Here is a 20,969-nt window from a genome sequence, read left to right as displayed (position 1 = left end):
TTTTAAACGTGCCAAGCACTTCCCACTTCTCACTTTCCCTATTTCTCATGGGAGATTATGCCACAACCTATTAGCTCTGGTGGTGAAGAAGTCTTTCCTGTCATTTAGACCAAATATGCCCTTTCTCTATTTCATCCCATTACTCGGAGTTATATCTCATTTTATTGCACTCATTTTCTTTCTCCCCTTAGTAATTACTCCATTCTTGAAATCGTACACTGTTAACATTTTCCTACACAGCTTGCTTCTCAACTCTATATACTCATTAATTCTAACCCATTCTTTGATTTTTTTATGTTAACTTTTCTTGTCTGTGATTTTTTTCCAGAACTCCTCTTTTCTCCATAAATACCTAGTAACGAAGTATTCGGGAAGAAACTTCCCCCCTCCCTCCAAACCAGTCATCAAAGCCACACTGAACAAAGCTGTAATGTCTCCCTGTTCTGAGAGGAGATCTTCACATATCTATTTAAAATGAATACTAATCTTTTGAAGCTGTTTGATTTCGTACATGCTCTCCTTCCACTTCAATCTGGAGTATCACTTTTTTTACAGACAGACTTTCTTCAGGGTGCCTGTTTCACTTTTGTCTACACTTTGCTAAATTACAAGTGTACTTTGCAAAATACGTATTCACATTTTAAAGAACTTCCTTTACTACTACCATTTTGTATCAAGCAGAAGCAAGTTTGTAATTTCTCCTAGTTTTATATGATTTGGGATTATGTCCTATTAATTTCTTCTCTAGGTTACCCATAAAAATTACTTTGCATTTTGATGCTCTGCCATCAGGGGAAAAAATTCCTAACCATGTGCATGGAATAGAGAGGGGGAAAACCTTCAATAAAAGGAAGAAACAAACAAGCAGCAAAGTTGGGAAAGACACACGAGCGCAGTATTTGTTCACCATGCATACAAAGATCTATAAAACTGCCACTCAGGGATTAGGAATAAACTACTTTTGGCATGATATTTAATATACTTATCTCCAAGGATTCTTTTAAGACTGAGAACTCCAAGAGCTTTTAACCCAATTACTGAAATACAATGTTGATTACCAAAGTAACTGCTGGTGTACCATGCTTGTGAATGACCTCGGTCACCATGCAAGTGTCCTGCCATCAGGAATCCCAGGTCCAGGCACAGCTCCTTGAGCTTGGCCTTGGGTCAGTGGAGGTCATGGGAACTGAAGGGAAAATATGCCCTATCCACAAAGGAGCAGAAGAGTCACTTGAACACCGCATTACTGATGTTTTCAGAGTGAATATTGTGTGACTGTGTTACTGGAAGAAACAGCAAAAGTAGGAATCATGCACAGGCAAGTCCCTCAGCTATCCACAGTACCAGACCTCATATTGATGAGCTGCGTATAAGGAGCGAACAGTGTAACATTTCCCCAGTGTTGGAAAACATTGTCATTCTCTTTAGTACAACAGCCAAATAATAACAAATTATTTAAAAATATGTCTGAATTAATTCGTACTTGGGGTGATTTTCAAATTTTGAAGTATCTATATATATTCATCTGAAGAAACCTTTCTTAAAGCATAAACATATGGAAGCAGGCTATCTCATCCAATTTGTCATTTCAAAATCAACTTATAACCTTCAAAATATGATCCAAACTCACTTCATGTTCCGTAGCGCTAAAGGTTAACATTAGCCAATACGTAACGTGTAACATTAAAACATAACAGAAATTCAAAAGAAGTAGATCAAGGCATCTAAGTTATTCAAAGCCCTTACTCACATAATATTCTTATTGAAAGTGGTCCCCAACTGAATCTGCATCAGAATGAAAGCCCCACTCAGGTAGCTATGACATTTACTCTGGTAGCACCCAAGGCACTGAGCATGAAAAATGACAGAAATCCCTATTTGAAAATAGCATAAACCAGTATGGCACATTTTTGCTGCTTGAAAGAACCCTCCAGACTTCTAACTTAGTCTCTCAAATTACTTAGCTAGGTGTTTATGAAATCCATTTCATAATTTCGCTGTAGAAACAGTTCTTTGAGTGGCTGCATATTTAGATTGGGAACATTATTCAACAGAGACTACTGATATAATGTGATTCAAGTTTCTTGAACAACAGAAAATATATAAACACCTGGTTTTCAAGCAGTGTGTAAAAATTTGACTTGCTTACACATTTTCAGAAATTCACAACTACTTCAAGTGACATTTTAAAATAATTTGATTTCTAAGTAAAAAAGGATTTCAAGGCTCTGAAACTGCCTGGTCACGCAGGAGAGCAGGGATAAATGAACATGTAGGCAAAAATAATTATTACTGTCATTACACATTTCTTAACAGGGAGAGGAGGCAGCATAAAAACCTTGGGGATGCCACCTAGATGTGTCTTAACCATTACAAAAACAGTAACAGTCTTCAGAACAGCAGATGTAGCACTCAAAACCAGTACATGAAAAGAGCCTTGTTTCCCTTATCCCTCTCAAGTCTATCATTGTGAAATACAGTGATCTTGTTTATACAGGAGGAAAGCCAACACAGCTGATATGACATTAAGTATGGATTTTTCATCTTTGGACCATTATGAACTTTTTATTTAGAGCACACAGCAATCAACTTCAGCAGAACAGTGCATGAATCAAGTAACTTCAGCAGACAGCATGTGTACACTAATGCATGTGTGGCAAATTACACAGAAATAACAATAAATTAAACAAATCGTGCAACCATTTTATGGATTAATTACAAACTACACTTTTTAACAAACTTTTAAAAAAGGATTAATTTTAATTACAAGAATTAATTGAGAAAGCTCCCTGCACGCTGGGCAAATGTGGCCAGCTTATTTACCTACCTGTTACAACACCTTAATGGATTTGAATTCCCCTTCTCCCTTCTCCTATGGCTTGAGTGACAACTGACTAATAGGATTACAGGCTCCGTTCCAATAATACAGCTCAGCCACATGCCAGCAAAAAATGACAGCCTAAACCTGAATTACATGGCCTGGGAATCCATCCAATTATTAACTAAAGTAACTGTTATTACCTAACCTAATCAAAGGAGAAGCAGCTGTTAATCTTTGGTGGCCTGCAGTGTAGTAGCGGTCAGACTGGATGAACTGTCTTTGTACTTGACTCCTCTACAGACAATAATTATGTCCTTTGTGATCAAGAAGGAAGGGCTTCCTAACCTTTCAGACAGAGGCAGCAGATGGGGAACAACTGTTTGTGTGTTCATTAACAAGATAGGGTGGATTTTATCAGGGTATGGCATCTGTGGCACCTTCAGAAGCACCACTTACCCAATGATAGAAGTATGTTTGGCAAATTTGAAAATTAGCAGGCTAAACAGAAAGTTCAAAATAATGTTTTCATCTCATTATCTGACATTTGGTACAGAAAAATACACAGAGCTAAAAAACCAGTGATTTGCACGTATGCCTCATCATACCTAACATGGTCAACAAAGAAATACGTGAAACAGCCGACAGACCTGTGCTGTTACTTTGCTGGGGTTTAACTAATAAAACCAGCTGGATAATATAAACTGCATGCTTCTGAAATAAAACCAAATCAATGGAAAAAATCTCTGATTTATTTGTACAAGTCAGTGGACAATACAAAGTAACATAAAGTGAAACAAAGTGAGCGTCATTAATAACAGCTTTTGGGTTCCAGGTACAACATTCCAGGACAGGAGCGAGGCCGAAACCTCTGAGCTGCGCTGCTGCTCCCCTTTACACAGGACATTTGGCAAACTGGAAGGTTTGTAAAAAAGAAGATATGAGGTCAGAGAAACCTGCCTCACCATGAGACACAACAGAAGTACAATTGAGTATATGCTGGGGAGAGTAAAAATATGATGGGATGGAAGCATGGAAGTACCTGAATGGGAAGAAGATTTCTGATAATGCACAGTAACAGCTAGTATTTGGAAGCTGAAACTGGATGAGTTCAGGTAAGAATAATTTTTTTTTTTTAAATGCCAAGAGAAATTAATGATGAGCATAATATACTTAGGATATAGTCGACTCTCAATCACTTTAAGTTTTTAAATCAAACCTGATTATCTCCTAGAAAAATATGATCCCAGTTAAATCATAATTTATTAATTTGGTGCAACAGTTATTGGGTGAAATCCAATGTCCTGGACCAAAGTACTCACTTCCATACATTTCTCCTGTTAAAGTATTATTATTAGTTAATAAGTAGAGCAGAATCAGAAATAACACAGAGCTTTAAGAGCTGAAATGATTTAATGTCAGCTTTACCATCTCAGTTCTATGTAACTTTAGCACCTCGCATTTTAACTATTCAAATCTTTTTGAACTAACGTAAAGTCCCTGGTGTAAACCCTCCCCCTAAGACAAACTTCCACAATTAATATTTTTATGTAATTAAAAAAACCCACACACCCCCCAGTATTTTCCTTCATCAGCCAAAAGGACACTTTCTGCTAGTCCTGCCTACTATGTCCAACAAGGAGCTGATCTGGAAAGCCCATCTGAACAAACCGCAGGCACTAAACTGCTCAGAAGAAATATTTCTGAATGGAACCCAAATAGTTTGAAACATTCTGATTCCTATTTCTGAAAGAACACACTGAACTTGCAAAACTCTATACTTGTTAAACTGTTTGCTGAAGGAAGAAAGAATAACTAATTAGTAAAATATAGTTGAAATCAGTCTTAGGAATTTTCTTCTTTCCTTTTATCTAGTGTTTGAAGATTTTATCTAAAATGCCTGGGGCTAAGAAATGCAGTTCAAAGCTGCCTTAGAAAAACAAACCTGACAACTGAATCCTGGGCTGGCTCCTCCCTTTTTTTTTTTCACCTCCCCCTTTAAATAAGCAAGTATATTTACATGTACATACAAACCACAGATACATTTGTGACTGTAGAAAATCTATGCTCTTTGATTAGTCCTCCAGACATAAAACTCTATATAGTGAAAATCACTGTAGAATATACCAAAATAACATTTTTTATTAAAAATGAATTATTTTGTTTCCTGTAATACTTCTCTCCAGTGAAATCAATATAATAATAATACCCCATTCCATCTGAAAATCTCAAACTGGTTTTCAAACGTGATTGACTTCACCCAGAATAGAATTTCAAGCACTGAACGTCAATGGGAAACTAGTTTAGGATTAAAACATGAGCCAGAATTGGTTCAGTAGCATTTGCATACCATTGCGGGGAGGTATTCATTCACATTAAGGACATATTCACCATATATTTGTATCAACACCCCCCCTCACGCATCGCTTACACGTTAAAGCACCTAAGATCTTTAGGTAATGCTGTGCAAGGCCGCAGAAAGGAGGCCTTGAGAAATGCTCCCTCGCACCTTAGCCCACAAAGCAAAGCGCGAATTCTGAAGCCTTAAAGATAAGGCAGCTCCTCTGGTTTCTGTGGGTGCAGGCCATACTGACTAGTCTCTGGCTTTGTCCAGGAGACGGAGGTTACCTAACATCTGAGGTGGTAGGCTGGTTCACGGACCTTATCTCGCAGAAGGTGTTCCACCCCCTGAGTTGACATTCAGTACGTGCACACTCCTTGTAGAGCTCAGCCTACAGCATCTAAGCCATTTGGATAACACTGTTTTTTCACTTTAATAGCTAAGGCATACTAACTGCAACTTCACATATATTTAGTTTAAAGGAAGACAAAATACTGAACTACAACAAAAATAAAGCATGAAAAAGAGAGCAGTTTATATATCACTCAAATGCAACAAGAAAAAATACTGTCAAGCGACTTAAAATTGGTCCAGGCCTAGGGACAGTATCACTACTAAGAAACTGATTCTTAAGCCTGTCCTGCAAACACTAAGGGTCCCATGCTTATAAATTTAACTTACGTCTATGCACATTTTACACTTTATTCATCCTTCTGTTTCCAAAGTTCTGCCAAGCATGTAAGGTAAACCATACTGGCTAGGGCTCCTTACTGAATCACTATATATCTCACTGAATCAGATGAACCTTATTTACACGCTCTCCTTCCAAGTTCTGCAGTGTCTTTTCAGTTCAATAGTAAAATCACACAGAGGCACTCTATTAACACTTCTGTTGATAAAGACAGGACCCTTACAGTCTTGTTTGTGAAGTTCCAAGAGAGAGTGAAAGCCCTACAGGAAAGACAGGTAAACTAATTAATTCCATGTTATGTGTTTAGATGCTTTCACTCATGCTAAATAGCATAATGGGAAACAGCCAATATTGTCCGGTAAAATAAGAACTGTCCTTATAGTATCATGAAAGACAGCACTAAGCACAGCAGCACTCGTGCTTATTAAAAATAAATGTTTAGTCCATTTATAAATAACAGGGCATCTAGTAAGTGCCTCAATTAAAGGAGGAAAGCAAGGATAAAGGTTTAAGTCTCTAATACCAGGAACAACCACTCCCAGATCTCCGTAGATCGCTCCATTAGTTAGGGTCAATCCGACTTTTTCTGAATAATCTCATAAACAGAAGTTCCAAACAAGTATATAAAAAGCACAGTTATGTGATCTTGTCCTGTTCTCTGTCAGCAGTTTATTGGACAAGAACTTGTCCAGTGAGTAGGAAACTTACAGATCTCTTGCAACGCTGAATCTTAAATCCTTTATGGCTGACATTTTGCTATTGAAACCCTTCAACCACCAGAAAGCAGACCTGATTTCTGCTGAACTTAAACTATGAAAACAAGTGCAATCAAGCAAAACTAAAGATAATAAAATTACGTGGAGGAAGACAGAGGGAGTGATGGTTGTTTAAAGCCCTGTAGTGCACTCAAGAGCACTTGAATTCTAAACATAGCTTTCACACTGATTGCCTTGGGTACTCTCTTGTAACCTCTTGGACTGTTTGCCCATTACCCCATCTACAGGACAGCAACAAAGGACTGCAGGGCAGATTAATAACGTGGGTTTTGTCAAGTACTGCAAACATGAGAACAGACAACAAAGACCTCTAGGTGATGTGTTCTCAAGTCAGAAGTGATGGTCTCAAATCAGATGTAGAATTTTAAAAATCCTTTCAAGAAAATATATGTACAGATACACCAACAGACTAAATGAAATAACTTCCATTTCTTTAGAAACTGTAATAATCATTAAGTTGTCATGACCTCTAAACTGGCACCTGCCCATCAGCAGAAAAGCGACTGCATAGGGCATTTTCTCATCACTGAGAAATCAGTGCCTCTAATGATATTAAAACATATTTCTTATCTTGTAAATGCTTAGTGAAGAAACTCTGCACACCTTGGAATGTATATATCTCCATTATATCCATTCTGATATGATGTATTAGTTCTAAACTGATGTAGAAGGAAAAAAAAGCCTGATATGACAGCAAAAAGCCACAAAAGAGTACAGAATAAGCACACTGCAAGTTACTATTTAGCTGCATCCCACAGAACCAGAAATCAACACAGCAGTCTTCAGCTACACTCATTATGCACAGTAAATTAATTTCCAAATAATCTTGAACTAAATACGCTGCAGACCTTATCTGTGAAATGAACTTGCCCTTTAATACCATTTCCAGCAAACAAGTTAAAAAATACTCTGTGGCTGACCTACAGTAACAAGTTCCTATTTACATATTCATCTCGAGAAAAAGGCTAATTCTCAGATTATAGAAATTCTGGGCAAACAAATTACTGATGACATAAAGCTGCCTCATCCAACCTGCAACACATATCTGAGCTACTGACTTCCTCCTGGCAGTGCCGGGGAAAGGCTGTTCGGGTAGGAAATGCTGTCCCACGAGCTCCTCCCATGTTTGGCCAGAGCCTGCTCTTTGAACTCACAGCCACAGTGCTGTTACCATCAAATCTGCTGCTGCCACTGATAGATCAGGTCATGCTTCTACTACCAGTAGCAGTTTGGACCATATGCAATTCAGATGGCAAATACAAGACAATATCCCATACTCCAGGCTTTGAACACTGCTGAACCTGCTTCAAACCAAGTTTTAGTGGCACTGTGTGCCACTGGCTCTCAGCGCTGAACACGTATACGTTAAAAATCCGTGATCTCCCAATTAAACAGTTTAAAACAGTGACCTCGTTTTGAGGAGGGTTACTTACTTCTCAGATTTTCCATCAATTGTACTTGCTTTATCAGTTCCAGAGTTTATGCTCTGAACTCAGCTTCTACTCTTTCCTAAGAATAGCTAAAGGCTCAATCAACATTTGCAATAAAGGAAGCATGAATACAGAATTCTATATGTTGCCTTCTGTGCTAGCAAAACTATTAGATTTTTGGTGGTAAAATACAGAGGTCAAAGGGCCTGAATTCTAGTCTTAGCTGGCAAAACAGACTTACTGTTAAGTTCTGCAATTCCGCACACTTCATAAAGTTTGCATTTTTACTTTAAATAATTTTTAAACTTTTAGAATTCAGCTTTACACTGGATTAATGACCTCTTGTCACATGACATCACTATAGCTCTCGACCTGGCTGCTGCAGGAGTATACAAAGTTGAAAAATTAATGGATGGATTAAAAAATTAATCCATTCTTTGTACAGAAATACAACATATGTTTAGCTAAAGCAAACCTTATAGTTTTAACTTCTGATTATCTATAAAAAAGTAAGAGAAGCAATTACTTCCATAAAGAACAAAGATGAAAGCAGAGTTAGGGCAGTATGTCAGAGTTTATTTTATTTTTTTAACACTTTGGCCATGAAATGCCCTCTGCCCAATATAGAAGGTGGCTTTTGGGTGTAAACCAGCGCACTATGTATCAAAATCTTCACATGGCTAAGAGCCAAAAGACACATATCACATACATAAGGCAAAGGCAGTAGGTTACAACATGACAGTACCAATGGCTCCGCAGGGTCCCACTGCACCGTAGCAAGGGTGGAGGTGGAAAGGGTGCAGGACTGATGTGGCACTCGGGGGCCTTTGCCGGCTTGTTTTCAACCACAGCCATGAATCTGCTGTGCCAGCTGCTGCCAGGGGTCAGCCCTGCTGCTGGTCCTGCCACACTGCTGCCAACGCAGCCTAGCTGAACTGCTGCTCAAGCACTAGCGACTGGCCACCTCCATCTGCACTACAGATTAGTATAAAATGTACACAGCACAAACAACACTGACTCATAAATACACCTATTAAACTGGGCATGTGGCTACTTTTTTTTTTTTTTTTTTTTTTTTAAATGGAATACTGTGCATGTGTGTATTTCTATTTTTTCCTATGGAACACCCTGTATGACTGCACATTTAAGTCTTGACAGGATATATACTGATTACCTATGTAAATACACTACCGTGCCAAAAGCAGGAGACATGCTGCTATAAGCAGGCTCAGTAGGGAAAAAAGCTGTGCAATTTCAAAGCGTGTGAAGTGCCACGGAATTGGCTGACCCCGGTGTCAGAAAGATGAAGGCATGCTCCAACAGGAGTACTCAAACTGAACAAAACTGGGACCAACACACAGATCAACAATATTTTAAAGCCTGTTTTGAACACTGCCAGAACTAAACACAGGACTTTGAGAATTAACATGCGAATTAATTTAGCAGATAACACCTTTGGCCTTAGAGGTCATACCAGTATTAATTAAATTAAAATCTTATGCAAGCATTTTTCTTCCAAAAAGAATATGTGACTTCTAAATAGCTTTATAACTTCTAAGGATTAAAAGGACATGCTGTTGCTTCTGCAAGTAGTGTCCTCTAGTGGAGAAAAGGGAGATGCTGAGTAAACAAGAAAACAGAAGTGGGCTGCATCGCAGAAATCACCTTGTCAAGGAAAATACAAACACCTCTCAATCATGAACACGCCTATAAAACTTCTGTATCTTGACCAAGCTTTTCACTACTATAATAATGCTTAAACATAAATATTAAAATAACTTTTTAAAGCTTCAGTCAGACAGAGATGGATCAGTTGTGAGCCTATATACAATAATTGGTTTTAAATAACGCACATATAAGGTGCCCCTGGGTGTATGCATGTATATATATTTAAGACCACAAAATACAGACAACGTGGCTGTAATATGGATAAAGCCATTAGTCCATGACTTAGTAAATTCACTAAAAAAGTAATTTTCACTTTCATATATAATACCCTACGATGCTTTTTCTGATATAGTAAGAGGGTGACAGATAAGCTGACACCTCCTGTGATTTCTTCAGCCTTCAGTGAATCCATGTATGAAGCTTTACGCTGGGTTTCTTCTAGAGAGGTAGTTTTCTTTAACAACCTGAACTAGTGACTGTAGCTTGGCTACAGAAACGCTCTGCTACTGAAATGAGGAATCTATCCCATTCACAACTCCCAAACTCACCTATTATTGCCATCTTCTCTCCATCCCTCCCTTTTCCTACATAAAAGCCAACCAAAATAATGTTATGTGGAAAAACAATCACCACCGTTTGTTTTAGGACCACAAATTTTTGCTACCGTCTTATTCTCAGCTGAATTTCAATGCTCCAAATACAAGAATTATTAATTATGAAAAGATCGCTGAATCACTGCTCCACCTGCTAACACCCCTGCTTTCTTCAGAGATACTGATCATCCTTGCTTCTAGGGAGTCTGGCTGATTAAGAGAACTAAGTTATACTTGGACCAATTTTTTTTAGCCAAGATTTAGGTTTAAAATTTGCTGCTTCTAATTCACACTTGAGAGTTTTCTTCAATTATTAAATAATAAATCACAAAACTTACGCTATGGCCTGTGTGTTTTAAAGCTAGTATGATTTTTCCAGTGACATAATCTAGCATAAAACACACTACCTACTTATGTCACACTTCCTTAGCCTTATGAATTCAACTTCCTTCAAAAGTTTGATATCAAATTACGGTATCTTGTCTAATACTCATTAAATGTAACAATGATTATGTGCAGCATTATCCAGTTAAAATATAATCAAGAGCAAGTTAAGGAAAGCCTAAAGATACATTATTGCCTTTCAGCTGGTCCAGAATTCTGGTCTTGAAAAATCAAATCCAGCCATTATATTCAGTCTCTTTGAATTCTCTCTTTGATGGCTACACTACTCTGCCACAGAAGAAACATGCAGCTACCTAGGTGCTTGAGCCAGCTTCACAAATACTTGCAGCACCAGAATTAAATGCGTCAGAGTCTGGGAATCACAATTCCCACTGTATTCTCAAATATACTTAAATATGTAACCATACTGAGTATTTATAGCGTGGAGCATTTGCTTCTAAAATCTGTTTAGTCTGTATGTACATGCCATATACATACTTATAGACACACACACACACACACAATTTTACATGTCCATAGAAACTTTTGAAGACATTTCTCATGAACGGTACAAAAGCTTACAAGTGTTCCATGTAACGCTGGTTTTGTTCCATGCCTTAGTTCTTAAAACAGTTTTTAATTTTGTTTTTTTCAGTTTATGGTGATTCAGAGTTTTTATCGGGGGTGGGGGTGGGTGGTTGGGAATCTGGAGTAGCCAGCCTGGCAGTTCAGTGTGCCTTCCAAAAACTGGCCTATTAATCTTCACACTGGCTATGGTCAGCATACCCAGTGGGCCTGACAGTTTAGAGAATAAAATGTAAATTCCAGGCCTGACCGTGTTGTTAAAGCCAGCCATTTCTGACAGGCTTTACAATGGGATAAACACTGTCTGTCTACAGTCCCCATGTATTTGAAAGCTATGACAAACATTTTCCTGAAATGTAAATAACTGACATCACGACTGCTGAAGCAGGACACTGAAAAATCTATCTAAAAAATACAAAACCAAAAACATTGCCTGGCACAAAACAAACCATTAATGGTCACTGAGAGAGTACGTTTTAGAGGTCATAAGCATTGAGATCCTTTTTAAAAAGAAGTATTAAAAGACTGCAGTCAATTAATAGCTCAGATTCACACATTTTTTCAGTTACAAAATCACACTTTTTCTAACAAAGTATATTCTTCTCACTGAAATGCTACTATTCTGAATTAGCAATAAAAGTAAGTATCTTGAAATGTAGCCTACTGCAAAGCAGCTACATAGACTTCATACATAGTATGAAGAGAGTTCCTAAGTAATTACAAGCGCCATGGCCCAATTTATTAAAAGTCTCCCCTTCTATTCTTCTGGTTCCGTTTTACTTCCACATTTTAACAACTTAATTTGGGCACACTATTTTTCACTTGGATTTTCACAGCACCGAGAGCACCTGAAGGAGAGTAGGGACACAGCTATCCTCAAAACTGTACAAAATCGTAGTAAGTTTTATGAACATCAGAACCAGTGAAATCTTGTTTGTTAGGGCTTTGTGCCTTGTGATGGATGTGAGCTTCAGCTGTACTGTCTGCTTAGGCAGGGACATCTATAAAACCTCCATCCTCCTCCTGCAGCTGTACCCCTCTCTTCAGAAGCATCTCTTAAGATCTTCCGTCAAACCACTTAGTTAAAGGAATCTTGTAACTTGTGTTGTGATAAAGATAATTTTCAAAGTAGTGGTTGGATGAGAAACAGCATATAAAAATAATTCCAGTTGAGCAGATCAACTGCTGCACTTGGATTCCAAAAACCACAACGAGGTTCCCTCACAATCATACTGCATCTCTGTGTCATACTCCCAGCCAAGATGGGAGACACATTAAGGGCTTGTCTAAATGTCACATGTGAGCATTGTACAAATCTAACTAAAATGATTTAACTGCAGTGTTTTAGCCACAGCTGAGCCAGGTGAAAAGGCTACTACCCTCAGCTGCTCATCACTGCCCTTACTGAAGGCAGCATCCTGCCACGTTCCTCTGAATAATGGTGTCTGACATCTCTGCCTAGCCCGGACCTACCAAAATCACCTAGAATATATAAACATTTAAAAGCAGGACTTTTAAAACCTGGCCCTCAAAAACCCTCTAAACCCCAAATTTTAGGAAGAACTTTAGGGAAGTGATGTGTCAGCAATTCTAAGGGTGACCATCTGAGAGGCAGTAACCTCTGACCCAGGTCAGGTTCACAGCCTTAGAAATATGGGCGCTTCAGTCAGTATAATGTCTATGCAGCAGAAAACAGTTTTGGTTTTTTAATCAGTCAATCTCGCTTCTAAACATCAAGGGAAAGAAACGTATAATGAGAAATTCTATACAATGAGGGAAAGCATAAGCAACTTAAAACTGTACATGTAGTCACAGTAATAGGATACAGAGCTTTAAATATATTGGTTTCTGAAGTGTTCCCTCTGACAGAACATTTCTGTATGAGTGCTCAAGTCAAACCTGAGCAGCTAATCTGGGATTCCATACACAGCTGAAACACTGCTGCCCTTGGTAATGGATGTGTAAAAGCAGACCATCAAGGAATGAACAGGTATAAAATCAAAACAACTGTGGCAGAAACCTTCTTTAGTCCTGCAGTTTCAAACATCAGCTCTGCCTTCTTCAAGAGGGTGCAGGAGTTTTTCTTTTAGCATCAAAGGCCCATTTATAGGAGATCTCAAACTGAGTGTTATCAGATCTTATTAAGAGCTTCAAGAGTCCCATACGATAATCTGCCAACATCAGGCCAGGGTTTTCTGGTAACGTTTAAATACATTTTGCTGTTATGTCTCTGTGTGCGTGTTTGTTTTTTTTAATATACTTTTAAACAAAGTACAGGTGAAGGCAAATACATCTCCCTCCCAGGATTTCTGCCAGAAAGGATGAGAGACTATGCACAAAACCCAAGGACTGCCTTCCAATAGCCTAGCACACACCCAAACCAGCACCCTAGCAGCACATGCTGTACATACATCCCGACAATACCACCGGGGTTTGTGCCTCCTGCCGGATGTTGCTAGCAACATATGCAAGGACATATGACGTAAGGGGTACAAATCTATTTGAAACTGGAACAACACGGTGGTTTATGACTTTATAGTACCTTCTTTGTTTAATTAATGCACGTGTGAACCACAGGTTTTAGGCAATTAATGGCCATACTCCATGTCAGAGCTTCAAAGCCCGTACTTCAACTTGCTTACTTGCAAATACTTCCCTGGCATAGGGCACAATACTTCTAGTGGTTGTAGGGCTTCATTCAAGTAAGCCAATGTGGACATACCAAGATGTATCTGGAGATCTAACAACCGTGTGAAGCAAAGCAATAACTCTTTCATTTATTAGCACTCAAATCTTGCATTGGATTCAAAGTGAAAGTTGCAGATCTTGCCGTGTTGCATGAGGAACTGGCAGCAGCCTATGAATTCTGTGTTAATGAGAAGCAGGTATGGTGCTACAATAGGCAGGAATTAAAAAAATAGTGTGCCTAAGATGCATCTTTGCCCAAGAGACAGATTTCTCAACTTTAGTATCTAGAGGATACACCGATATAAAAACCTTTTACTTTACCTTAAACAAACTCTTGCTATATTGGTGAAATCACATGGCTCCAAGTGCAGAACCTGGTTACATCCAGCTGACCAGGAAGGGATGCAAAGCAAAAGCAAGTCTGACCACAACAATCATGCAGGCATGCCTCATCATAGAATGTTCTCACATTATAAAAGAAGCTCAGAAGTGAGAAAAAGCCTTACTTATTACTACGAAACACAACAGATTAAGATAAGTCCAAAAATGAACTGTTAGTCTGATTCAATTCTACCTGAAGACAAAACCCAGTGAGACATGGCTGCCAGTTTTCTGTATATGGCTTTTTTGTGATTCACGTTTGCATAAATATTATAAACCCCCACTCTTCAATGCTTTTTTAGCACAGTCATGGAATTTCTTATGAGCTGCACAACCCTTCCTTGAGAAATTTAATGGTATTTATTTTTCTTATTTACAATTACAACAGCAGCTCAGCATTTTATTTCATGGTTTGTAAAACAAATACTTCCCTGGTGAGACTGTATAAATACATTTTCCTGTCAGTGTAAACTATTAACAAAAGAAAAACGCAATGTTTCACAGTATGGCTGAAAAGAGGGGGGTTGGATCAATTTTATTTTAGAATACTTTTGCATGACGACTTCTGAGCCTGAAGAATTTCTAGTAAGTGGCAAGGATCTATTGTAGTGAACTCTGTCCTCCCTCAGGGCAATTCTTTATTCAACCCAGGCCATTAGCAAGGGTAAATCAATGTTATCAGCTCACACAGGCTGACAGCTTGTGTGGTTCCCACTCCCTCATTCCTCCTTCTACATTATGGTATATTTTTATGCTCTCCAGGGAAATTCAATTAACAGTGTCAGTCTCCTCCTCTCAGTCGATGACTGACACCATCAAGATTCTTTTCACTACCCATTGACATGTAAGATGTGTCTGCTGATTTCTTGACTTGCAAGTTAACAAGAGAATTACTATCCACTTCTATAAATGACTATGTATGATCTGGGCCGTAAACACAGTGACAGCTATTGAAATCAATCTTTTTTGACCTTATTGATTAGGACATTCGTATATAGTAATACTTCTCCAGTGATAATGTTTTGGAGGTAAAAACCAAAACCAACAACAAAATAATGCAGGTCTATTAATAGTAACAAATTTACCTTTTAATTCCCCACTGCAGACTCAACAACCAGTAAAATGTTGTGAACAATTAACGGGTAACTTTAGCTGCAATTCACATCTCATTTAAAAAAATCTCAGAAAACATCTATTGACGAGAGGCTGGATACAACACCACTTTCCAAGAAACAGTTTTCAGTAATTATGTAGATAATTTTCAAAATAGATACATCTTTTTATAGCCTTCATGCAACAACATGATTTCAGTACTTTGACATAAGTAACAAGTTAATTTTGTAAAAATTAACACACTGCAAAATTTGAAAACTTCACAGCTCTTTCAAAAACACTACTAAACTTGATCAGCAGCTCAAGGTAACTAACAGAATACATGTCAGAACCCTCTGCATGCCAGGCAGCGTTCAGTATTTAAAAACATACACTATTAGCAATCGTGTTCCGCATTGACTAAGCTGTGAAAAGCATCAGAGCTCTCATCTTTACAGATTCCAATCCTGAACCACAACGATGCAACACCCTCCTCAGATTCCATTCATTTGGTTTCTCCCAGAACTATTCTTCTTGATTTCTTGATCATAGATACGAAAGAGAACTATTTTCTAATGGTTAGAGAGAACAGAACACAATGTTCCAGCTGAAAACTCAAATACCGTGGTCCTAATGGACCAAAAAACCGCATTACAAGACACAAAGCACTGTGGCAGCAGACTGACCATGATGAATCCGTAAAAAAAAAGATGCAAATGCTATGCTATCATTTAAAAAATCCAACATTTACCACACACCGGAACAATGTTCTACAAACATAGAACTTTAAAAAAATTTGAAACACAGAAATATCCCATATGTATTATAGACATCATATGTTCATTCTCCATCAAAGACACACTGGCTTTGTTGTATCCTGGGAAAACTGAACAGATTTGTGCTCCTTCAAAACTCAGCCATAACACCACAACATGGTGACTGTGACAGCAAAGCTGGCTCCAGTTCTTTCCTCTGTTGTCTGCTAGCTGTTTTGGCCCCCTGTAAAAAGCTGTTCATGGGTATGCACTATAAACTAGATGACTGAAACGGCCCAGGTTAAAAACAATCTTAATGAAAATAAAGCAAAAGTACAGTTTGTCATTATCCAGATGATCTAGCATCAGTCAAGCGGGTTTTCAGCACTTCTGCAAAACTATCTATATAAACTTTGATGTCTAAATACAAGCATCCACTGCTGCAACCACCACAGAGAAGTGTCATAGCAGACATCACTTGTTACACAGTGGTCATGCATTCATCAACCCATGTTTAAAACATTCCCAAATCCAAACTGATGACATTTGAGGGCAACACAGTTTATAGGTTAATTGTAAGTTACACAGTAACAATCACAATACCTCTTTTTCCAGAATACGAGAGATCTCTCCTAAAGTTCTGTCCAAAGCAGAAACCTTGTTGTTCCCCAATAAACAGCTATCCTGCATTTGGAGGTGCTTTGAAAGGTCTTTTGCTAATCGCTGTAACCTTCAACATTAAACAGAAAACAAAGAACAGTTAAAGCAAGAACTCTCCTATCATGTAAACTTTCATCTTTGTAATGAAACTGCTTACTGAATTTCAATAAAGCAATCAAGAAAATCTGTGTAAAAGTATTACTACCATCTATATGGAACAGCATGTAAAATATGCAATACAGCAAGGAGATAGCTTGAGAATGTCTATGACATTTCACTATTTGCTTTTTCAGGGAAAAGACACAGAAATAGAAAGACAGAATCACAGAATCATTTGGTTTCAGTTGGAAATGACCTTTGAGATCAAGTTCAACCATTAATCCATGACTGCCAAGTCCACAGTGTGAACAGTACAGCCATAAAGGTGTTTCTTCATCAGCTACATGTTTATTTCTGTTGCTGTTCAGTAATATCCCTATTCTCCCTCCAGTTTATCCTGCTAGTTTTTGCCATCTTCATTTTCAACATGGTTTCATCCTACTTTTCTACCACCATACAATCCTTTCTGCCCACTCAGCCGAGTAGTTTGCTCTTGAGATGAATAAGGGAAGGCCACTTGGCTTATTTCTTACGGGGATCATAAAAGAAATGGCTCCTTAGGGTTACTGAATAAGTGAAAAGTAGTAGTTTTGCAGACCACCTCAGAAAAGGGCATTTTATTAATGAGGGTCAGTAATGAAGCCAAAATGTAGAGGTGCGAGAGATGAAGACACATGTGGGTTAGGATTCGTTTCAGTTTTACGCATCTACATCTGGGCTATTCAGCTACGCTCTCCTGCTAGGTAGTGAGGAGGAATATGCAGTTCCAAGGTACTATTCATCTCACCCGAAGGTCTAAAATAAAGCAGTCAAAACACACTTAGAGTTTATCCTTCTTTGCTGTGAATGTGAAGTCACTAACTAGCTCAGATGTAGACTCCTGCATCTGCAGACACATTAAGGCAGATGGTACCAATGTTAAAGAGTCCTTTAACTGGAGACCGAGAGAAGCAGGGAGGAAGTTATCGTTCAGTACTTGCTATGTGTTTGTCAATCACTGCCGTAGCATCTGCTACTGCATGCTCTTAATGACTGGCTATCAAGCAACCTGTACTGAAAGTAGGACAAAGCTGGTAAATGAGCAGGATGAGTGAGAGAAACACTGTTGTGACTAGGAGCAAACACATCTCTATCGGAAGGAAAAGAGAGGGGAAGAGTATCAATGCTTATCATAAAATGGGAGGTCAGTACAAAAGGCCCAGAAAGCATTCACAACGTGACCACAGAGTAATGGCAAGGAGAAAATTACATTAACTGGTCACTGAGAGGAGAGAAAGGAGACAGAATGGCCAGGGAATGTACCACAATATTCACATGTATCAAAAATAAAATTAAAAAAAAAGAATCAGAATATTAATTTAGGGCAAGAATAGACAGTTTCCAGTTAATCGATAGGAAACAAGCACTCTGAATCTTCTCTATGAAAAAATTAAGAGCTTTGTTAAAAGCTTTCAAGACACTCTCAAAAATATGTATATGCTTTTAAAGTATAAATAAAAACAATTTGCATAATTTGGAGTTTTGGACTTCTTATTGTCTGGCCAGCTGAATCCACTAACATTCAACCAGGATTTTTCTATGACAAGAAAAATAAAGGGAGATTATGTCCCGATGAGATTTTCCGCACTGTTATTTCCTCTGTGGAAAATGAGGTTGGAGGAAACCTCTGTCTCAGTAAGCCATGAGCTAAATTGGGAAAGAAAATTAAAAGCCAAAACACAAGTAACTGCAGGACTTGGACAGTAAATCAGATGACCATTAACTGCTGAGCATAAGGAGTGGATCAGCACCAATGAAAAGCTGAATTGCTGCAGTCCAGAAAGATGATCCAGAAGCACAGTATTTCAGGTATTCTCACAGAACAGGATGTAGAATAGCTATTGCCTCGGCAATATCCTAGCACCTTAAGCAAAAAAGACCTCTCTTTGAAACATCTACCCAAATTCCATGATTAAAGCATATATAAAGCACTGAAAAAAAACCCACCACACAATATTGTAACTTCATCTAACAGAAGACAGCAAGACGGGTTTCCATTTGCTTCATTTAACATCAGAGGAATGGAATTCAACCAGGATTAACCACAGAGGCCAAAGAAAGGGACGCTCCTAATCTATATCAGGCATCAGCATACAAAACGTGTAAGGTTTATTAAAACACTACCTCACAAAGACTCAAATAGAAAATAATCATATTACATTGTTACTTCTGTGGACAAATCCCCTTTCTTTTCAGCCTATAAAGATGCTATGTAAGTTATGCATCACATCCAGTCTCTGTCCTCAGTTCAAGAAAAAAGCCAAAAACAAGTTGTACAACATGTTAACATGGAAAGACTTCCAACTTTCCTTTTTTTCTAAAAGTCTTTCTGGACACGTTTACCAAAATTCAAACTTTCTAAGTGTGTGTTCAGCATCATACCGTAAGGCACACAAAGAATAAATTTTCAGTTCTCCCACATTAAAAAAATTACCTATTACATCCTCATACCCTACTGTATGTTGTTGGTTTTCTGCCAAAAAAAGCGTAATGTATGCTATGTGATCACATGGGGAAGAGAAGGAAATAAAAACTCCCTTCTCCCACACAGTGAACCCTGGAGAAATTATTTTAATTTAATATCCTTTATACTGACTTCTTGGCAGTGTCAAGAAATAAGAATAATTTTAGGACCGTTTCAAAGGACTAGAAATCTATGCAAGATGACTTGTGCTTGAATATAGAATTTATCATTGCTATGAACGGATTTGGAAAGAGAGAACTCTTTGTACATACTGTACTCCTTGTACACTCTTTGTATGCAAACTATCTATATTATGTAGATTAATAAAGCATGGTTAATAACAACTGATCCAGTGACTACGTGGAAATACTGTTGAGTGCAAATCCAAACAATTCAAGACGATTATTTAATCTTCTGTCTCTGAATCTGCATTCCTCCAATGCTTACTATGCCATAGAGGGAATGATAAATAAATGAAAATTTACTGGGCTAAATAAAAGGGAAAGTTAAAGTTAATGTCTTTTTATCTGAAGTTATTTACATCTCACTAATTAAGACTTTAGCATTGCCCACAAACATAATTCAGAATGCAGACAAAATACCAGAAATGACATAAGGCGCTGATTGGTCTTGGAATGTTACTATAACATAAACCTTAATAAACGGTACCTTCAGCAAACACAAATACATTATCTGATCTTTTTGCACTGCAATTGGGAAAATGGGGATATTCATATTAAAGGTTTATATGGCAAATATGGAAACAAAATTAAAAAACTGTGTGAATTAAGGGTTTATTTTTAGCATGGGCTAAATATTTTTAGCAGGTTTAAAATATTTTATAGGCTAAAGGAAAAAGATCTGTTAATATTTATAGGCTACATTTTATCTCTAGAAAAAAAAAGTCTTGAAATAGCAACATCAATTTATTTCAGCACTTCCACATTTAAATCCGTGATTTCTTGGCTGTACTCTGAACGCATGCAAGGAAGGATTAGTACAGTTGGGCAGAGCGCTGGATTCTGAGCAGTTCCTGTGTGGAAGGAGAGGTTACCTCTCCTGCATGCTCCTGCCGAGGGCGGCCGGGTGCCAGCCGGACACACAGCCCCAATTCTTCCCAGTGCAGCCTGTGCCTGGAGAGAACTGAGAAAGCCTGTGGTGTTCCTGCCCAGCCCGAAGTGGAGTTACGCTGTATCCCCTGAAAAGCAACACACAGTCCCTGCACTGTTCTGTACCGCCTGCAGTTTGACCCCTCGCAGTAAAATTAATATACATAGTGGCACATGTGGCGTACTCCGATTGCTCTAGGTACACACTGGAAAACACCAGTCTACATCTTGACACAGTCCCAAACACTGCTAGACATTAAACATCTAAATCTGCAGCTTCACACACCTCCTTCGGTTTTTGAAATGGAAACCATCTGAAAAATTATGAAAAAATTCTATAAAGATTATTTTCTGAAATTATTTATTTGAATTCCTGTAAGAATGCTCTAGCGATTC

General features: G+C 38.1%; 1 protein-coding gene across 4 annotated transcripts in view; it reads right to left on the bottom strand.

Moving 5' to 3' along the window:
• Nucleotides 1-20,969, bottom strand: part of SCAPER (S-phase cyclin A associated protein in the ER) — a 165,956-nt gene that overhangs the window by 58,270 nt on the left and 86,717 nt on the right. For all 4 annotated transcript variants that reach the window (XM_056345106.1, XM_056345109.1, XM_056345107.1 and 1 more), the window contains exon 23: nucleotides 16,806-16,932. In XM_056345106.1, the coding sequence (XP_056201081.1) occupies nucleotides 16,806-16,932 (127 nt within the window). The remainder of the gene's footprint in view (nucleotides 1-16,805; nucleotides 16,933-20,969) is intronic.

Source organism: Falco biarmicus, chromosome 7 (assembly GCF_023638135.1).
Source record: "Falco biarmicus isolate bFalBia1 chromosome 7, bFalBia1.pri, whole genome shotgun sequence".
Classification (NCBI taxonomy): domain Eukaryota; kingdom Metazoa; phylum Chordata; class Aves; order Falconiformes; family Falconidae; genus Falco; species Falco biarmicus.
This window is presented reverse-complemented; position numbering and strand designations above follow the sequence as displayed.